Source organism: Erpetoichthys calabaricus, chromosome 9, assembly GCF_900747795.2.
Source record: "Erpetoichthys calabaricus chromosome 9, fErpCal1.3, whole genome shotgun sequence".
NCBI classification, from domain to species: Eukaryota; Metazoa; Chordata; class Cladistia; order Polypteriformes; family Polypteridae; genus Erpetoichthys; species Erpetoichthys calabaricus.
The window spans coordinates 8,190,924-8,209,112 of record NC_041402.2 but is presented as its reverse complement, the minus strand read 5'-3'; the positions used below and the strand labels follow the sequence as shown (position 1 = coordinate 8,209,112).

The 18,189-nt window shown below is 40.5% G+C and overlaps 1 protein-coding gene across 10 annotated transcripts in view; it reads right to left on the bottom strand.

Annotated features, from left to right (window-relative positions):
- dnm1a (dynamin 1a) overlaps positions 1–18,189 on the bottom strand; it is a 501,477-nt gene that overhangs the window by 314,021 nt on the left and 169,267 nt on the right. For all 10 annotated transcript variants that reach the window (XM_051931967.1, XM_028809129.2, XM_051931970.1 and 7 more), the window contains exons 7-9: positions 12,466–12,608; positions 6,065–6,200; positions 41–108 (exon numbers count right to left, since the gene is read on the bottom strand). In XM_051931967.1, the coding sequence (XP_051787927.1) occupies positions 41–108; positions 6,065–6,200; positions 12,466–12,608 (347 nt within the window). The remainder of the gene's footprint in view (positions 1–40; positions 109–6,064; positions 6,201–12,465; positions 12,609–18,189) is intronic.

The window sequence follows — 18,189 nt, the reverse complement described above, 5'->3', positions numbered from 1 at the left end:
CAAACAAAGACACAGAGACAGAGAGCTTTGATCTACATGCCTGATGCCGTGGATATTCTTGATGGCATAGCTGATCTCTCGGCGGAGTTCTTTCTCATCAAACTCCATCTGAAAGAAAAGGGAAATTGCAGCTCATTAACTTTCTATTATTATGTCCGTGCATTCATTTACCATTTTAACCTGCTTATTCCATTAAAATGTGTAAAGAGCCATAGCCGTTTACAGCAGCATCACCCATAAACCAGGAACCAACAATCAGTTACAGTTATTAACTCCTAAATGCACAGAGACAGGCACATCGTAAGCTGGACATGGGCAAGAGACATGACCAGCAGAAAACAGGGCACTGTGTAAGGCATCGACAGCACTCAGCCAAGACCTATAAATCAAAAAGACATCTGCAATGGCAGGAATACGCTACATCATGCCAGTGCAGAAAAGAAACACCACTAAGGGTGAAGGCTCTTATACAGAAACGGTGCCATGAAAGTAATTAGTCTTTGGACATAATAATATTAATAATTCTTTACATGTACTGTATATAGTATCTTTCTCACCATTCAAAGCACTTTTGATAGTGGGTGGGGAGCCACTTCAAGCACCACTAAGAGAAGCATCCATGTGGATGATCTGACGACAGCCATTTTGCACCAGTATGCTCACCACACGTTAGCTATTAGGTGGTGAAGGGGTGAGAGACATAGACAGTTAGAGACAGGGGATGATTAGGGGGTATGCTGTGGTGGGAAATCTAGTCAGTACATTGGGATACACCCTACATTTACTTAGGGATCTTTAAACACCACGGAGTGTCAGGACTTTGTTTTTCACACTTCATCCAAAGGACGGTGCCATTTTTACAGCACAGTGATCCCCCTCACTGCACTGGGATTCACAGTCAGACCAAAGGGTAAGCACCCCCTGCTGGCATCGCCAACACCTTTTCCAGAAGCAACCCAAGCTTTGCCTAGATCAGGGGTCCTCAATCTGCAGGTTTTTGTTCCAACCCAATTGCTTAATAAGAAGCACTTATTGCTCAAGTAACACTTCTGCTTCACTTTAGTTCTCTCGCTCATTAAGATTTTAAACCCTTATTGCTTATTTTAGTCTTAAACAGCTGGATTCTCATTTTTTAATTGCTCCTAATTAGCAATAACAAAAGACACCAGCATTTCTCCATTTAGCTTGTTACCATTTACACCCGTGTGTATTTATCACAGGTATGGGTTTAATTAAATACTTGGAAGGAAAGTGAAGGACTGAGAATTACTCCTCCATTTTAGCCTTCAAATCATTTGGATGATATCCTTAGAGAGGTTAGGAACAGGCGCTGATACAGCACACTGCCGCACCCAACAGACAACAAACCACCTCAGGATCCCAGATTAGGGCCCGAGTGCAGCCATGCATGGTGACACCTCAGCACCACACTAGTTCAGATGGAGTGGCCAATTCTGCCACCAACCCCCAAGTTTTTCCCTGATGGTTGGAGGGCCTACATGCAGATTAATGTCATACCCAGGACGGAGTAATTGCAGGTTAAGGGTCTTGCTCAAGGGCCCAACAGAGTAGAGTCCCTTTAGGCATTTACGGGATTCGAACCAGTAACCTTTTTTATGGTGGGTGGAGTGCCAATTCTGCCATCAACCCAAAGTTTTCCCCTGATGGTTGGAGGGCCTACATGCAGATTAACGTCATACCCAGGATGGAGCAATTGCAGGTTAAGGGCCTTTGGTCAAGGGCCCAACAGAGCAGAGTCCCTTTTGGCATTTATGGGATTTGAACCAGCAACCTTCTGATTGCCAGTGCAGATCCCTAGCCTCAGAGCCACCACTCCGCCCCAGAAAGAGGAAGAAAATCTGAGATATAAGAATTACCTGACATAGCAGAGTTAAAGCACTAACAAGCCATGAAATTAAATTATAAGCAAGAATTGCTTTCTAATTAAGCAACTGGGTTAGAACAAAAATCTGCAGCCACTGCAGCCCTACAGGACCGTGATTGAGGACCCCTGGCCTAGATGATCTTCCATGGGCTAGGACATGCTTAGCTTCAGGTGGGTGACCTGAGGTGCATGTGGTATGGCTGCTGATGGTAATATACTTTCAAAGAAGGATGGAGATTTTAGTAGTTGTCCTGCAGAACAGAAGGTTTCACCAACATGGAGATGTACACACCATCCAAAGGAAAGGCCCATCTAGGAGCTACAAAGAATATCTTGTTCTTCAAGCACAATTTGGGACAGATGTGTTCATAAATACCCAGGGCTGCTCCACACAGGCTTCTATGGAGATGGATTCAGAAATGCCAGAAGGTGTATCTGACCCTACTTGAAGTAGTTATACTACACCCTCACATCCTAGGTAGCATAGAGGCTCATGGGAACAGTAAATTTGTTCTTCTAATGCTAAGTTACAGATTTATCACTGTTGTGATGTGAAATTTTGCATACAAGTTGATAAATATTTTGTATGTCTTTATTTGTAACTTAGACAAATCAATGTAATATTAGTGTTACATTTAAGAACCCCTTCCCACCTTTTTGGAATGAGTCTCTTTGTAATTTTACGACAGGGTTGGGGTGAAGTGCCTCAAACAAGTTTGGTAAATGTTTCTCTGCTGAAGTCTCTCAGTCAACCCCCAAAGGAATGCCAGACTGCCTAACTGGCAAGCTTTACCTTAACACAGTGTTTCTCAACCTTTAAGTATTTGCGACCTGAGTTTTCACAACAGTTTTAATTGCGCCCCCCCTAAGGTTTTTTTGAAAGGAGCCCACTAATACCAATTTGTTCTTTTTAAATTAATGATATATCATAGATGCATATTTTATTATACCTACTTAACTTTTATCGACATTTACAGTGGAATTTTCCCAGAAAATGCACCATTTCTCCCAGAAAATTGTTGCAATTACAAATGTTTTGGTATACAGTAATCCCTCGCTATATCGCGCTTCGCCTTTCGCGGCTTCACTCTATCGCGGATTTTATATGTAAGCATATTTAAATATATATCGCAGATTTTTTGCTGGTTCGCGGATTTCTGCGGACAATGGGTCTTTTAATTTCTGGTACATGCTTCCTCAGTTGGTTTGCCCAGTTGATTTCATACAAGAGACGCTATTGGCAGATGGCTGAGAAGCTACCCAACTTACTTTTCTCTCTCTCTCTATTGCGCTGACTTTCTCTGATCCTGACGTAGGGGGATTGAGCAGGGGGGCTGTTCGCACACCTAGACGATACGGACACTAGTCTAAAAATGCTGAAAGATTATCTTCACGTTGCTACCTTCTGTGCAGCTGCTTCGTGAAGCGACATGCTGCATAGTGCTTCGCATACTTAAAAGCTCGAAGGGCACGTATTGATTTTTGATTGTTTGTTTTTCTCTGTCTCTCTCTCTCTTTGTCTGCTCCTGACGGAGGGGGTGTGAGCTGCCGCCTTCAACAGCTTTGTGCCGCGGTGCTTCGCATACTTAAAAGCCAAACAGCTCTATTGATTTGTTTGCTTTCCTCTCTCTTTCTGACAGTCTCTGCTCCTGACGCACACTCCTTTGAAGAGGAAGATATGTTTGCATTCTTTTAATTGTGAGACAGAACTGTCATCTCTGTCTTGTCATGGAGCACAGTTTAAACTTTTGAAAAAGAGACAAATGTTTGTTTGCAGTGTTTGAATAAAACTCCTGTCTCTCTACAACCTCCTGTGTTTCTGTGCAAATCTGTGACCCAAGCATGACAATATAAAAATAACCATATAAACATATGGTTTCTACTTCGCGGATTTTCACCTTTCGCGGGGGGGTCTGGAACGCAACCCCCGCGATGGAGGAGGGATTACTGTACACGTTTATTTCCTTTATGTGCATTGGAACAACACAAAAAAACAGAAAAAAAAAGCCAAATCTGACATCAATTCACACAAAACTCAAAAATCGGGATGGACAAAATTATTGGCACCCTCTACTTAATATTTGGTTGCACGCCATTTGGAAAAAATAACTGAAATCAAGCGCTTCCTATAACCATCAACAAGTTTGTTACACCTCTCAAATGGAATTTCCGACCACTCTTCTTTTGCAAACTGCTCAAGGTCTCTCAGATTTGAAGGGCACCTTCTCTCAACAGCAATTTTGAGATCTCTCCATAAGTGTTCAATCGGATTTAGATCCGGACTCATTGCTGGCCACTTCAGAACTCGCCAGCGCTTTGTCTTCAGCCATTTCTGGGTGCTTTTAGAGGTATGTTTGGGGTCATTGTCCTGCTGGAACACCCATGACCTCTGACGCAGACCCAGCTTTCTGACCAATATCTTTTGGTAGTCTTCAGATTTCATGATGCCTTGCACACAGTCAAGGCATCCAGTGCCAGAGGCAGCAAAACATCCCCAAAACATCTTAGAACCTCCACCATGTTTGACTGTAGGTACTGTGTTCTTTTCATCGTAGGCCTCATTCTGTTTTCTGTAAACAGTAGAATGATGAGCTTTACCAAAAAGTTCTACCTTGGTCTCATCTGTCCACGAGACGTTCGCACAGAAGGATTTTGGCTTCCTCAAGTACATTTTGGCAAACTCCAGTCTGGCTTTTTTATGTTTCTGTGTCAGCAGTGGGGTCCTCCTGGCTCTCCTGCCATAGCGTTTCATTTCATTCAGATGTCGACAGACAGTTCGAGCTGGCACTGTTGCACCCTGAGTCTGCAGAACAGCTTGAATATGATTTTGAAGTTGATTGGGGTAGTTTATCCACCATTCGGACTATCCTTCGTTGCAGTCTTTTATCAATTTTTCTCTTCCGTCCACGTCCAGGGAGATTAGCTACAGTGCCATGTGTTGTGAACTTCTTGATTATGTTGCGCACAGTGGACAAAGGAACATGAAGATCTCTGGAGATGGACGTATAACCTTGAGATTGTTGATATTTTTCCACAATTTTTGTTCTCAAGTCCACAGACAATTCTCTGCTCTTCTTTCTGTTCTCCATGCTTAGTGTGGCACACTCAGACACACAACTGAAAGGTTGAGTCAACTTTTCTCCATTTTAACTCACTTCAGGTGTGATTCCTATATTGCCAGCACCTGTTTCTTGCCACAGGTGAGTTCAAACGAGCATCATATGCTTGAAATAAAACAATATACCCACAATTTTGAAACAGCGCCAATAATTTTGTCCGGCAGAATTTTGGAGTTCTGTGTGACATAATGTCAGATTTGGCTTTTTTTCACTGTTTTTTTGTGTTGTTCCAATGCACATAAAGGAAATAAACATGTGTATACAAAAACATTTGTAATTGCAACAATTTTCTGGGAGAAATGGTGCATTTTCTGGGAAAATTCCAAGGGTGCCGATAATTTCGGCCATGACTGTGGAGATATTGCAGCCATTCCCCAACTCTCTGTGAATGGTACTCATGGCCATTGATCAATGGACAATTTGCATTTCATTGATCATACGGCCCATTGTTAGTTGATGGTGCTAGTTTCGGTTATTATGCAAAGGTACTGTTTATAAGGTTGGAGAAACCTGCAGTCAACTGAGACTGAGGAAGTCACTTGGATGAGTGATGGAACGTATCTTCCTAGAAAAGAACTATGTCCAGATGAACAGAATCAACTTTCTAGAATTTCTTGAGATATCTGACTAAGACTGCTGTATTTTTTCAATAAACATGAATACTGAATAATATGGAATTAAAAAAAAACAAGATCCCTTCATTAGAGTTTGTTTCTCACATCTTCTTTACAAAGCCCACACTACCGAGTCCTTTCAGTCTGTATGATTTATGAATTTCCGTCCCTAAGAATGCAATGCAGGAGTGCAGGAGTTGACGATGCCTGCTGTATGTGAAACTCGCCAGCAGATAACCACATGCAGCGCGGCTCTCACCAGTGGCTGTGCATTATTAATTAGACGGCTATTTCTACTGAATAGCCCGGTCTCCTACTGTTAGGCAGAAGTTAGGGGGTAAGCAGGCAAACCTGTTTAAAATCATCCAATACAAACGCTGAAATACTGTTTAAATGGTCATAATTCAGAAAAGAGAGTGAATAGCATATTCAAAAGGAATTCATACTTTGACAAGCTCGAAGGGAAAGCGTTCGTGAAAGATGCGGTTGATTCGTGCACCTCCAGAGAGCTCATAGGTGTCAATTTGGTCTCCAGAACCCTCGATTCTCTTCTCAAAATCCACAGCAAACTGTTGAACCATCCTGGAATTAAAAAAAAAAAAGTATAATATGACTTGGGGACATGTTCAGTGATACAGTAAATGTTATGAACTATTATACTAAATGCAGTACAACAAATTGTTATACAGTGGAACCTTGGATAGCGAGCATAACTCGTTCCGGAAACGTGCTTGTAATCCAAAGCACTCGTATATCAAAGCGAATTACCCTCATAAGAAATAATGGAAACTCAGATAATTTGTTTCACAACCCAAAACTATTCATATAAAAATGATTAATACAAAATATACTGTAAAGTAAAAATATATCAAACAAATTAACCTGCACTTTACTTTTGAAAAGAAGCATGGCTGGTGTGAGGGACACAAGAGAGAGGAGTGTTATTGTGTACGACCGTTTCTAAAATCTTTTCGGATTCCACCCAATGGGATGACACGCGGAAGAGCGTCCCGAAGGCTCCCAGTGCTGTAGCAGTTCGCCGTAAAAGCGAATCCAAAAAGATCGTGGACATGCTTAAAGCAAATGCCATCGATGGGTGATACAAGGAACATTATAAATGCAGGGCACAATATTACTTGGCCACTAACCTGGCCCTGACCCTACCGGACTGCTGTGTCTGTGTATAGGAGAGTGGCAGATTCCGCTACCTGTCCTGTTCCTGTTTCACACTGAATAAAGCTGGTGTTGCTAAAGTACTGAGACTCAGCTTCGTGTTTTGGGGTGCAAGACAGCAACTCACACGTTACAACACACACATGGTCACGATGCTGTAGTAAACAGTATACGCTCGTACGGATGTTGACTATATGAGTGAGGCACGCCGACTGAGCCCGAGAATAGGAGACAATTACCTACAATGCCGCAGTGACATAGAGAGAGAAGAACCATCAGCTCAGTTGTGATCACATGACACTCAGCAGACAATGCGTATACGTACTACTCGTATTGCAAGACCTCGCTCGTTTATCAAGTCAAAATTTATTACAAATTTTTGCTTGTCTTGCAAAACAGTCGGAGACCAAGTTACTCGCAATCCAAGCTTTGTAATTTGAAAATTGGATAGACAAACCCCTGCCTCATCGAATGCGTTACTCACTGAAATGAGGCCAACGCCACTAATTCCCCCAACTTGTATGCTTTTGGGATGTGGGAGGAATAAGGCCGGCAGCCAAACCACCTGCACTTCAGAGGAGGTCATCCGTCGGCAGCTACGCATGTTTGGGCCCGGCTAGTAATTGGATGGGAGACCATCGAGGAAAAATTTTGGTTTGCTACTGGAAAAGGTGTTAGTGTGGCCGGCAGGGGGTGCATACCTTGTGGTCTGAATGTGGTTCCCAATGCCCCAGTGCAGTGACGGGGGACACAGTGCTGTAAAAATGGCTCTGTCCTTCAGATGAGATGTAAAACCGAGGTCCTGACTCTCTGTGATCATTAAAGATCCCTGGACATCCTTCATAAAGAGCAGGGTGTATCCCAATGTCCAGGCTAAACTGCCCACCACGGCCTAGTTATTCAGGCCCCCTAATCATCCCCTGTCTCTAATTGTCTCTTGTTCTCTCCCTCCCCATAGCTAATGAGTGGCGAGTGTACTACTGGTGCAAAAATCCAGGTGGGTGTTACACATTAGTGGTGGTTGAAGTGGCTCCCCAGTCACTGAAGCGCTTTGAGCAGTGAAAAAAGATCTATAAAAATGTAATTCATTACTACTACTACTACTATTATTATAATGACAGGAGAAAACTCTCCTGCAGACCCAGCAGGAATGAACCAAACTCCACACAGAAGGAGATCCAGCCAGGGTTTGAATGTCGCAATTTGGAATCACTGCACCAGCCGAAGCTCCAAAAAAAGAGAGGCTGACTTCCTCTGGACATCCTTAACAGATTTTCAGATAGACACTGAAGAGAGACGGATAGGTGCCTACATACCCTAGATGTCTCAAAAATATATTAAGATGGACAGTTATCTCCTCTGATGCCTCAAGATGGCTCCATAGTGTGCTTATGCAGATGGAAAGTTTGTTATTTTATCTAGCTGCCCATTTACTACATTTAGACAGAAAGGAAGTCTGTACTGTTACCCATATAAAGAACAAGAACAAGACCATGTAGGTTTAAACAGTAATCCAGACACATACAGTGCAGGCATTGCATGAAAGGGATATGTGACAAAGTACTAAATATGACGGCTTAAATAGACCTGACATTGCTGTGTCCAGGCATTATGGGGACTTGAAATGGGGGTCCATGGTGGGACCAAAATGTCTGCAAAGTGCACTTGAATCACAAGTCTGAATTGTTTGATTTGTAATTTAACACTGTGGAGCAGAGGGGGAAATCAAGGAAAATAGGTCTTTATCCCTAACACTATGGAGGGCATCTGTACTTATTCTTCGTAAATGTCAATCCAGGATTGAACATGAATGAAAAAAGACAGGGAGGAGTGTAAAGAAGAATAAAAAGAATACAAAGAGAACAGTGTCAAAAGCAAAAGTGCAGGTTTTGGATGAGGGATGAAGGGAAATGGAAACACCAGACAGTGAGAAAAAGATGTTCAGAATAATGAAGGCTCATGACATAGTAACAAAAGATCTTAACGCAAATCAACAAGATAGGCACTATATAACAGATAGAAAGATAGATAGATGGATAGACAGATATGAAAGGCACTAAGATAGATAGATAGATAAGAAAGGCACTATATGATAGATAGATAGATAGATAGATAGATAGATAGATAGATAGATAGATAGATAGATAGATAGATAGATAGATAGATAGATAGATAGATAGATAGATAATAAGAAAGGCACTATATGATAGATAGATAGATAGATAGATAGATATAGATAGATAGATAGATAGATAGATAGATAGATAGATAGATAGATAGATAGATAGATAGATAGATATGCAAGGCACTATATTATAGATAGATAGATAGATAGATAGATAGATAGATAGATAGATAGATAGATAGATAGATAGATAGATAGATAGATAGATAGATAGATAGATAGATAGATAGTGTGGACGCTAGGGGTCGCTGTTGCCCCGTTGAACCCACCAGACAGACGTCCAAGACACACGTTTAAAACACCAAGAATAATTTCTTTAATAATATTCTTCAGTTATAGCGCACAAAGCACCGCACACTCCACAATTTTTCCAATAATACAATAATAATCAATAATCACAATAACACAAATCCTCCACTCCCAGCAGCTGTGTTCCTCTACCACCCAACTCTGGCTCTCCTTGCTGGTCTTCCCAGAGTCCTTTTATAGTCCATGACCCATAAGTATTCCTTCTCCAGGTCAAACGCCATATCCTCCTTCTTCAAGTATCCTGGAAGGACTGCAGCTTCCGTCATCGTGACTCCGAAGTACTTCCGGGTTGTTGTAACAATAATAGTCCCCAGGTTCTTGGTGAGCTCCCCCTGGCAGCATCCACGGCATCCAACAGGGCTGACGAAATGGACTCCATGTCCCAGGATGTCCTGAGGGAATCTGGGGGAACCATTTCCGTCCAGGGAAGCTGCCATCTAGCGTCCTGGGCTACTTTTCCTCCTTTTCTCTGTTGAGGGACGTCCCAGCCAGACTGAAACGCCTGCTGTCCATCACAATTGATAGACAGATAGATAGATATGTGAAAGGTGCTATTAGATAGATAGATAGATAGATAGATAGATAGATAGATAGATAGATAGATAGATAGATAGATAGATAGATAGATAGATAGATAGATAGATAGATAGATAGATAGATAGATATGTGAAAAGCGCTATATAATAGATACACAGTCAGATCGGTAGACTTACTATCACAATTGATAGACAGATAGATAGATATGTGAAAGGTCCTATTAGATAGATAGATAGATAGATAGATAGATAGATAGATAGATAGATAGATAGATAGATAGATAGATAGATAGATAGATAGATAGATAGATAGATAGATAGATAGATAGATAGATAGATAGATAGATAGATAGATAGATAGATAGATAGATAGATAGATAGATAGATAGAATTTAATTTGTCCCCAGGGAGATATTTGGCAACTACCATTACAAAGAATAGCAACTTGTGACCCACCACAACCAAAAAATAGGCTGTGATGCTGTGGTTGAGAAACGCCATTATATACAAAAATTCTCTATTTTAAGACAGATGCCTAAAATTTGCCAATACTTTGTAGAGGAGAGCCTCTGAAATCAAAGATGGCCTACTGTATGCTCTATAAGTGTACCAAGTTTCAATGATGTTGGTCCACTGTACATCTAAAGAAGTGGTCCGTCCATCCGTCTGTCTGTCTGAATCCAGCATTTACAGTCCAGATTGGAAAACATCTGTGAACGCTAGTCAGTTGTACAAAAATTAAAGCTGATGTCATGTTACACAACTGATAGGGTGTGTCAGATATGTTGTATTCTTAAATTCAAATATCCCTGGTTGAATTTCTAAAATGTTAACCATATTTGGAGAATATGAGTGATCAGACAAAACATCATCCTTTTATTATAGAACAGTGGTCAGGTGAGTCTTTTTATTATCACAACCTTGTGTGTGTCCTTTAGTACTCATAATGATGACTTAAATCACATAGATTGCCCTAATCAAAGATTTCAAATGTTTGTCCAGATTTTCTAAACTTAACTTGACACACGCTGAGGTTGAGATGGCAGTGTAGGGTAAGCATATCCACACATGCCTTGTTTAAATGCTATTAATGTCTTTGTTGAAACAATCACAGAGCTTCTTAATTGTTGAGAACGTTACGCATTTCATGCAGGGCAGAAATGACTTTGCTACTGAAAATTGAGGAAAGTAAAAGAACTGTCAAAGGATCTGTGAGAAAAAGTACAGTACTTCATCTTTATAAATCAGGATAGCAAAAGATATGCAAAGGTTTGAAAATGCCAATGTGCCAAAGCACCATGTCTGATCAAGAAGTGGAAGCTTAGGGGTTCTGTTAATGCCAAGTCACAGTCAGGTAGAGCAAGAAAGATTTCAGACACAACTGACAGGGGAAATTGCTTGGGATGCAAAAAAAAAAAAAAACCCACAATCCACTTCAACGGAAATCCAGGCTTCTCTGAAGCTACGTGTTGTGGCTGTTTCAGCAAACACAATAAGGAGATACTTGAACAGAAATGGGCTTAATGGCAGAGTTCCCAGAAAAAAAGCCATTGCTGCGCCTACACCACAAAACAGCCCACTTACATCAAACAGCACAGAGAGAAGCCCCAAAACTTCACAATTATAAATGCTGCGTCAGAGGAGGAGTCCACAAGGCCTATGAAGAGAAGCACACTGTCAACACTGTGAAGCAAGGAGGTGGATCTCCGCTATTATGGGGGCTGTGTGTGAGCCACAGATGGCACAGGGAAATTAGTCCAAATTGATGGCAAGATGAATACAACATATCCGAATGATCCGAAACTTGAGGCCAAGCTGACCCTTTAGTGGCTGTAGCAGAAAAAAAGTGAAGGTTTTGAAGTGGCCATCACAGCTCCTGACAACAATATTACTGAGCCTGGGGAGATCTCAAGCATCTCAAGAATTTACAGGACCCGCAGGCTTTTTGCAAAACCTTTACCACCTGAGAAAATAAAGGGCCTGTGGTCCTTAAATCAGCTGAATGACTGACTGCACAACTGGAGACATGTGTGACATGAACCGAAGAAAACAGCTAGTTTGAAAAATCACTCCGATATTCTTGGGGTCCCAACAAACAATCTTTGTAGAACACGTGATCTCTTGTCAGACCTGCTTTGCTTTACTCGATGACATATTAAAGGCATGCAGGTATACAGGGGACATGGCTTTTCAGGAGGCATACGGCACTTTTTAAATGAGATGTAAGGGGACTGACACATTTGTCTATGTCTGTAGATAGAGGAGGCACTAGATAGATAGATAGATAGATAGATAGATAGATAGATAGATAGATAGATAGATAGATAGATAGATAGATAGATAGATAGATAGATAGATAGATAGATAGATAGATAGATAGATAGATAGATAGATAGATAGATAATGTGAAATGCGCTATATAATAGATAGATAGATAGATAGATAGATAGATAGATAGATAGATAGATAGATAGATAGATGTGAAATGCGCTATATAATAGATAGATAGATAGATAGATAGATAGATAGATAGATAGATAGATAGATAGATAGATAGATAGATAGATAGATAGATAGATAGATAGATAGATAGATATGTGAAAGGCGCTATATAATAGATACACTGTCAGATCGGTAGACTTACTGCAGCAAGGCTTTGGTTTTACGGGATGGGTCATCGGGCCTGAAGTTTTTGTATTCGTCGACTTCTTTTTCGATAGAGAGAAGCTGACTCTGAAGCTTGTTGCGAAGCCCTGGTAGAGTATCCCGAATGTGATTGGTCAGTTGCTAGATTGGGGAAGAGACAAAAAGTAATGGCTTTAAAAACTGTTGACAAATATGTTTTTTTTTCTTGTCTACAAATACTGTGGTTGTTTTTAGTTCACAGATGGCTATTGCTCACATGCTTGTCCATTTTCCAAAGGGAAAGTTCAATTTCTAATTGCCTTAAAAGATAATTGTATTCAATTACAATCAGTTACAGAAGATATTACAAAAACTCACTCCAATACCCAAAATAACATTTCCATACTAAAAGTAAAGCCATGTAAAGCAGCTCATTCCTAATTTTGTTCTTTTTGGTAATAAATCTGATGCTATGATGCCCACAATAATAAAGTAATCTTTAACAACAGATCTGCAGATGTATTTCAGAAACTCCCAACAATAAGATAAGTGCTTTGGTTTCTACATGAAACACACAGACAATATGGAGATGCATTTTATGAAAGCAATTTTATAACTAAATTTAAAGTGAATCTATAATTTAAAACATAACTGAAATGAACAAAAGAAATGGCATGCTACAGAAAAGGAGTGATTATACTATTATGTTTACCACATCAATGCAACACATGTGACAAATGACAGGGCATAGGAACTAGAAATTATGTGGGGCTGTTCTGAGAACCAAGAGGATGCAAATATTTTGTAACCATTATCAGTAAGTAATAGTACTGCATATGAATGAAAGAAATGGACAACCATTCGAGTTCAACACCAAGCAATTTTTTTTCACCCTACCCTTTCCCATTAGACCCCAGGACTGAAAAATTAAACTTCTTTTATAAACGCAGACAACACAAAAAGGCGGCATAATCAAACTCTGTTATTCAGGGTTAACACATACATTACAAATACCACTTATTATTTTATTAGATCTGATACTCTAAACAACTTCTTCTTCTTCTTCTTCTTCTTGTTCCTCCAGCTGCTCCCATTAGGGGTTGACACAGTGGATCCTCTTTTTCCATCTCTTTCTGTCCTCTCCGTCTTGCTCTGTGACACACAGCACCTGCATGTCCTTTCTCACCACATCCTCCCTAAACATTATCCACAATTTCTGATTTTCCTGCTCACGTGATTTTCTTTTTGTGACTAAATCCAAGATTAATAACAGTGGCCTGCCTTTGTTAAAATAGCCATAGACATTGGTGGCCTTGATATCATTATGATTTTCCTTTAAGTTCATCTTCTTCCTTGTTGAGTGAGAGATGCTGATGTGGCAGACTTAATAGTACATTTTAATTAGAACATTACAAAAACTTTAGATGAGAACAGGCCATTCAGCCCAACAAAGCTCACCAATCCATCCATTTTCCAACCCGCTATATCCTAACACAGGGTCATGGGGGTCTCCTGGAGCCAATCCCAGCCAACACAGGGCACAAGGCAGGAATCAATCCTGGGCAGGGCGCCAACCCACTGCAAGACACACACACCCACACACCAAGCACACACTAGGGCCAATTTAGGACCGCCAATGCACCTAACCTGAAAGGCTTTGGACTATGGGAGGAAACCCACACAGAAACGGGGAGAACATGCAAACTCCACGCATGGAGGACCCAGGAAGCAAACCCAGGTCTCCTAACTGCGAGGCAGCAGCGCTAACACTGCGCCACTGTGCCGCCCTAAGCCCACCAATCCAATCCACTAAATTGTCCAAAATAACATTTGAGTTCTGAATGTCCCAAGAAACTTATTGTCCACCACACTACTCGGTTACTTACTCCATGTGTCTGTGGTTTTCTAGCTGAAGATAAAGCTTCAAAACATTTCTGTGAAATTTACCCTTAACAAGTTCCCAACTGTGCTCCTGTGGTCTTGTTGAATTCATTTTAAAGTCACTGTCTCAATCCACTGGACTAATTCACTTCATAATTTTAAACACTTTAATCATGTCAACAACAACAATTTATTTCTCGTAGAGCCTAAAATCACATGGCAAATGCCTTAAAGGGCTTTACCAGGCCTTGTTTTATAACAGGCCCCCAAGCCTTGATTCCATAAGAAGACAAGAGAAAACTCCTAAAAATCCCTTGAAGGGGGAAAAAAATGGAAGAAATCTTGGAAAAGGCAATACAGAGAGAAACCCTCTCCCAGGTAGGTTGGATGTGCAATGGTTTTCAAAAATTGAGGTAAATACAACACACAAAACAATCACACCTTTTAATCTCCATTTCCTTACAAATAAAAGGTTCAACGCCTTCAATCTTTCCTCATAACTCATCCCCTGTAGCCCTGAAATCAGCCCAGTTGCTCTTCTCTTAACTTTCTCTTGTGCTGCTTTGTCCTTTTGGAGATCATAACTGCACACAGAACTCCACTTGAGGCCTCACCAGTGTGTTATAAAGACTTGAGCAGGACCTCCTGTGACTTGTACTCCACACATCAAGGTGCTATAAAACCTGTTAGCCTTCTTAATGGCTTCTGAACACTGGTAATAGATAGATAGATAGATAGATAGATAGATAGATAGATAGATAGATAGATAGATAGATAGATAGATAGATAGATAGATAGATAGATAGATAGATAGATAGATAGATAGATAGATAGATAGATAGATAGACAGACAGCTGTTGGATTTTATATATATAGAGATGTAATTCCTATCTATCTATCTATCTATCTATCTATCTATCTATCTATCTATCTATCTATCTATCTATCTATCTATCTATCTATCTATCTATCTATCTGTCTGCCTTTCTGTATGTCTGTCCACTTTTCACTAGAGAACTACCGTATATATTCATGTATAAGTTGGGTCTTGAAACCCGAAAAATCGATCATAAAATAGGACCCCGACTTATACGCCTGTTCAAAAATGCAACACTTAAATATTTTTTTTTTTACACTTAAATATTTTTTTTTTTACATCTTCTTGCCTCCTCCAATCTCACTCCAGTTTCTCAGACACATTGAATTTTGTTGTAGCAGCACAGTTACCAGTTTCTTTTGCTACTTCAACAACGTTTAATTTAAAACCAGCTTCATGTTTTCTTCTGATCGAATGCCCCATCGTAGATAAGGGATGCTCTGACAATAAAGGTGAATGAGGGTGTGAGATACAAAAAACACAAAACAGTGCAAACATTGCTTCGGAATAGTTTGGGTATTACCGCATGGTCACGTAGGCACAATACATAGGAAATAAAAGGCCGTGTGCTTCATGGTTACTCTCTCAGGTGGGCGTTAGCATATCATAATCTCTTGGACCAATAGCGTGAGTTTTCCGCATTCGACTTATACAACCGACATTATAAAATACCAAAAATTACACAGTAAATTCAAGTCCCAACTTTCCGCGGGAGAAGTTATCCATGAGTATATATGGTAACTTAATGGATTTAGGTCAGGTTTTTTTCTATAATTTGCTTGAACATTCCAGTTGATTTTGTGACTTCTCTCATCACATTAAGTATCATAGTTTGCTTGCGGTAACGATTTATTTGCGCAAATCCAAGAGAGACGCAGTGGGTTGAGGGGAGGGGGGCGGGGACCTCCTCACTCACGTGCCAGCCTCAGGCGTATCTTACATCCACTTAGCTAGCGAACAAGAGAACTACTTAACGGATTTAGATCTTTTTTTTCTAGAATTTGCTTGAATATTCTGGTTGATTTTGTGACTTCTCTCATCGCGCTTAGGATCAGAGTTGCAGGAGCGATATATTCACACTAATTAATGACAGAGGCTGTGGGCTCAGGGGAGGGCGGAAGCGTGACGTCAGGAGTGGGAAGTAGGGCAGGACCATCCTCTCTGTCCTGTTTCACTTCTACGCGGGTAAAGCCACAGGAAGTGGCTAGTTATATAATAGATGTAAACTTGCATTGGATATGGTATTTGACTATACAAAGATGTTATGCAAAATAGGGATGTTAAAATTCAAGAAATGTGATGAATATTTTGTATAAAGAATCACATATGAAAAAGTTTGGGAACCCCTCTCAGCCTGCATAATAATTGACTCTCCTTTTCAGAAAAAAGATAACAGTGGTACGTCTTTCATTTCCTAGGAACATCTGAGTACTGCGGTCTTTTCCGAACAAAGATTTTTAGTGAAGCAGTATTTAGTTGTATGAAATTAAATCAAATGTGAAAAACTGGCTGTGCACAAATGTGGGTCCCCTTGTCATTGTGCTGATTTGAATGCCTGTCACTGCTCAATGCTGATTACTTGGTGTGATGAGCTCGTTAAGCCTTGAACTTCATAGACAGGTGTGTACAATCATGAGATATAAAGGTATTTAAGGTGGTCAATTACAAGTTGTGCTTCCTTCCCTTTGACTCTCCTCTGAAGAGTGACAGCATGGGATCCTCAAAGCAACTCTCCAAAGATCTGAAAACAAAGATTGTTGAGTCTCCTGGTTTAGGGGAAGGCTACACAAAGCCATCTCAGAGGTTTAAACTGTCAGTTTCAACTGTAAGGAATGGAATCAGGAAATGGAAGGCCACAGGCACAGTTGCTGTTAAACCCAGCAGGTCTGGCAGGCCAATACAAATACAGGAGCGACATATGAGCAGGATTGTGAGAATGGTGACAGACAACCCACAGATCACCTCCAAACACCTGCAAGAACATCTCACTGCAGATGGTGTATCTGAACATCGTTCAGCAATTCAGCGCAATTTGACAAAGAACATCTGTATGGCAGGGTGATGAGAAAGAAGCCCTTTCTGCATTCACGCCACAAACAGAGTCACTTGTTGTATGCCAATGCTCATTTAGACAAGCCAGATTCATTTTGGAACAAAGTGCTTTGGACTGATGAGACAAAAATTGAGTTATTTGGTCAGAACAAAAAGTGCTTTGCATAGCGGAAGAAGAACACCGCATTCCAAGAAAAACACCTGCTACCTACTGTCAAATTTGCTAGAGGTTCCATCATGCTGTGTGGCTAGTTCAGGGACTGGTGCCCTTGTTAAAGTCGAGGGTCGAATGAATTCAACCCAATATCAACAAATTTTTCAGGATAATGTTCAAGCATCAGTCACAAAGTTGAAGTTACACAGGGGTTGGATATTCCAACAAGACAATGACCCAAAACACAGTTGGAAATCTACAAAGACGTTCATGCAGAGGGAGAAGTACAATGTTCTGGAATGGCCGTCACAGTCCCCTGACTTGAATATCATCAAAAATCTATGGGATGATTTGAAGCAGGCTGTCCATCAAATTGAACTGAACTGGAGAGATTTTGTATGAAGAATGGTGAACAATACCTCCATCCAGAATCAGACACTCATCAAAGGCTATAGGAGGACAGCGTCTAGAGGCTGTTAGATTTGAAAAGGAGGCTCAACTAAGTATTAATGTCATATCTCTGTTGGGGTGCCCACATTTCTGCACCTGTTCTAATTTTGTTATGATGCATATTGTATATTTTCTGTTAATCCAATAAACGTAATGTCACTGCTGAAATACTACTGTGTCCATAAGGTATGTCAGATATTAAAAGGAAGTTGCTACTTTGAAAACTCAGCCAATGATAAACAAAAATCCAAAGAATTAAGAGGGGTTCCCAAACTTTTTCATATGACTGCATATATGTTTGGTATCATTCTTTTCAGAACTTATCAAAC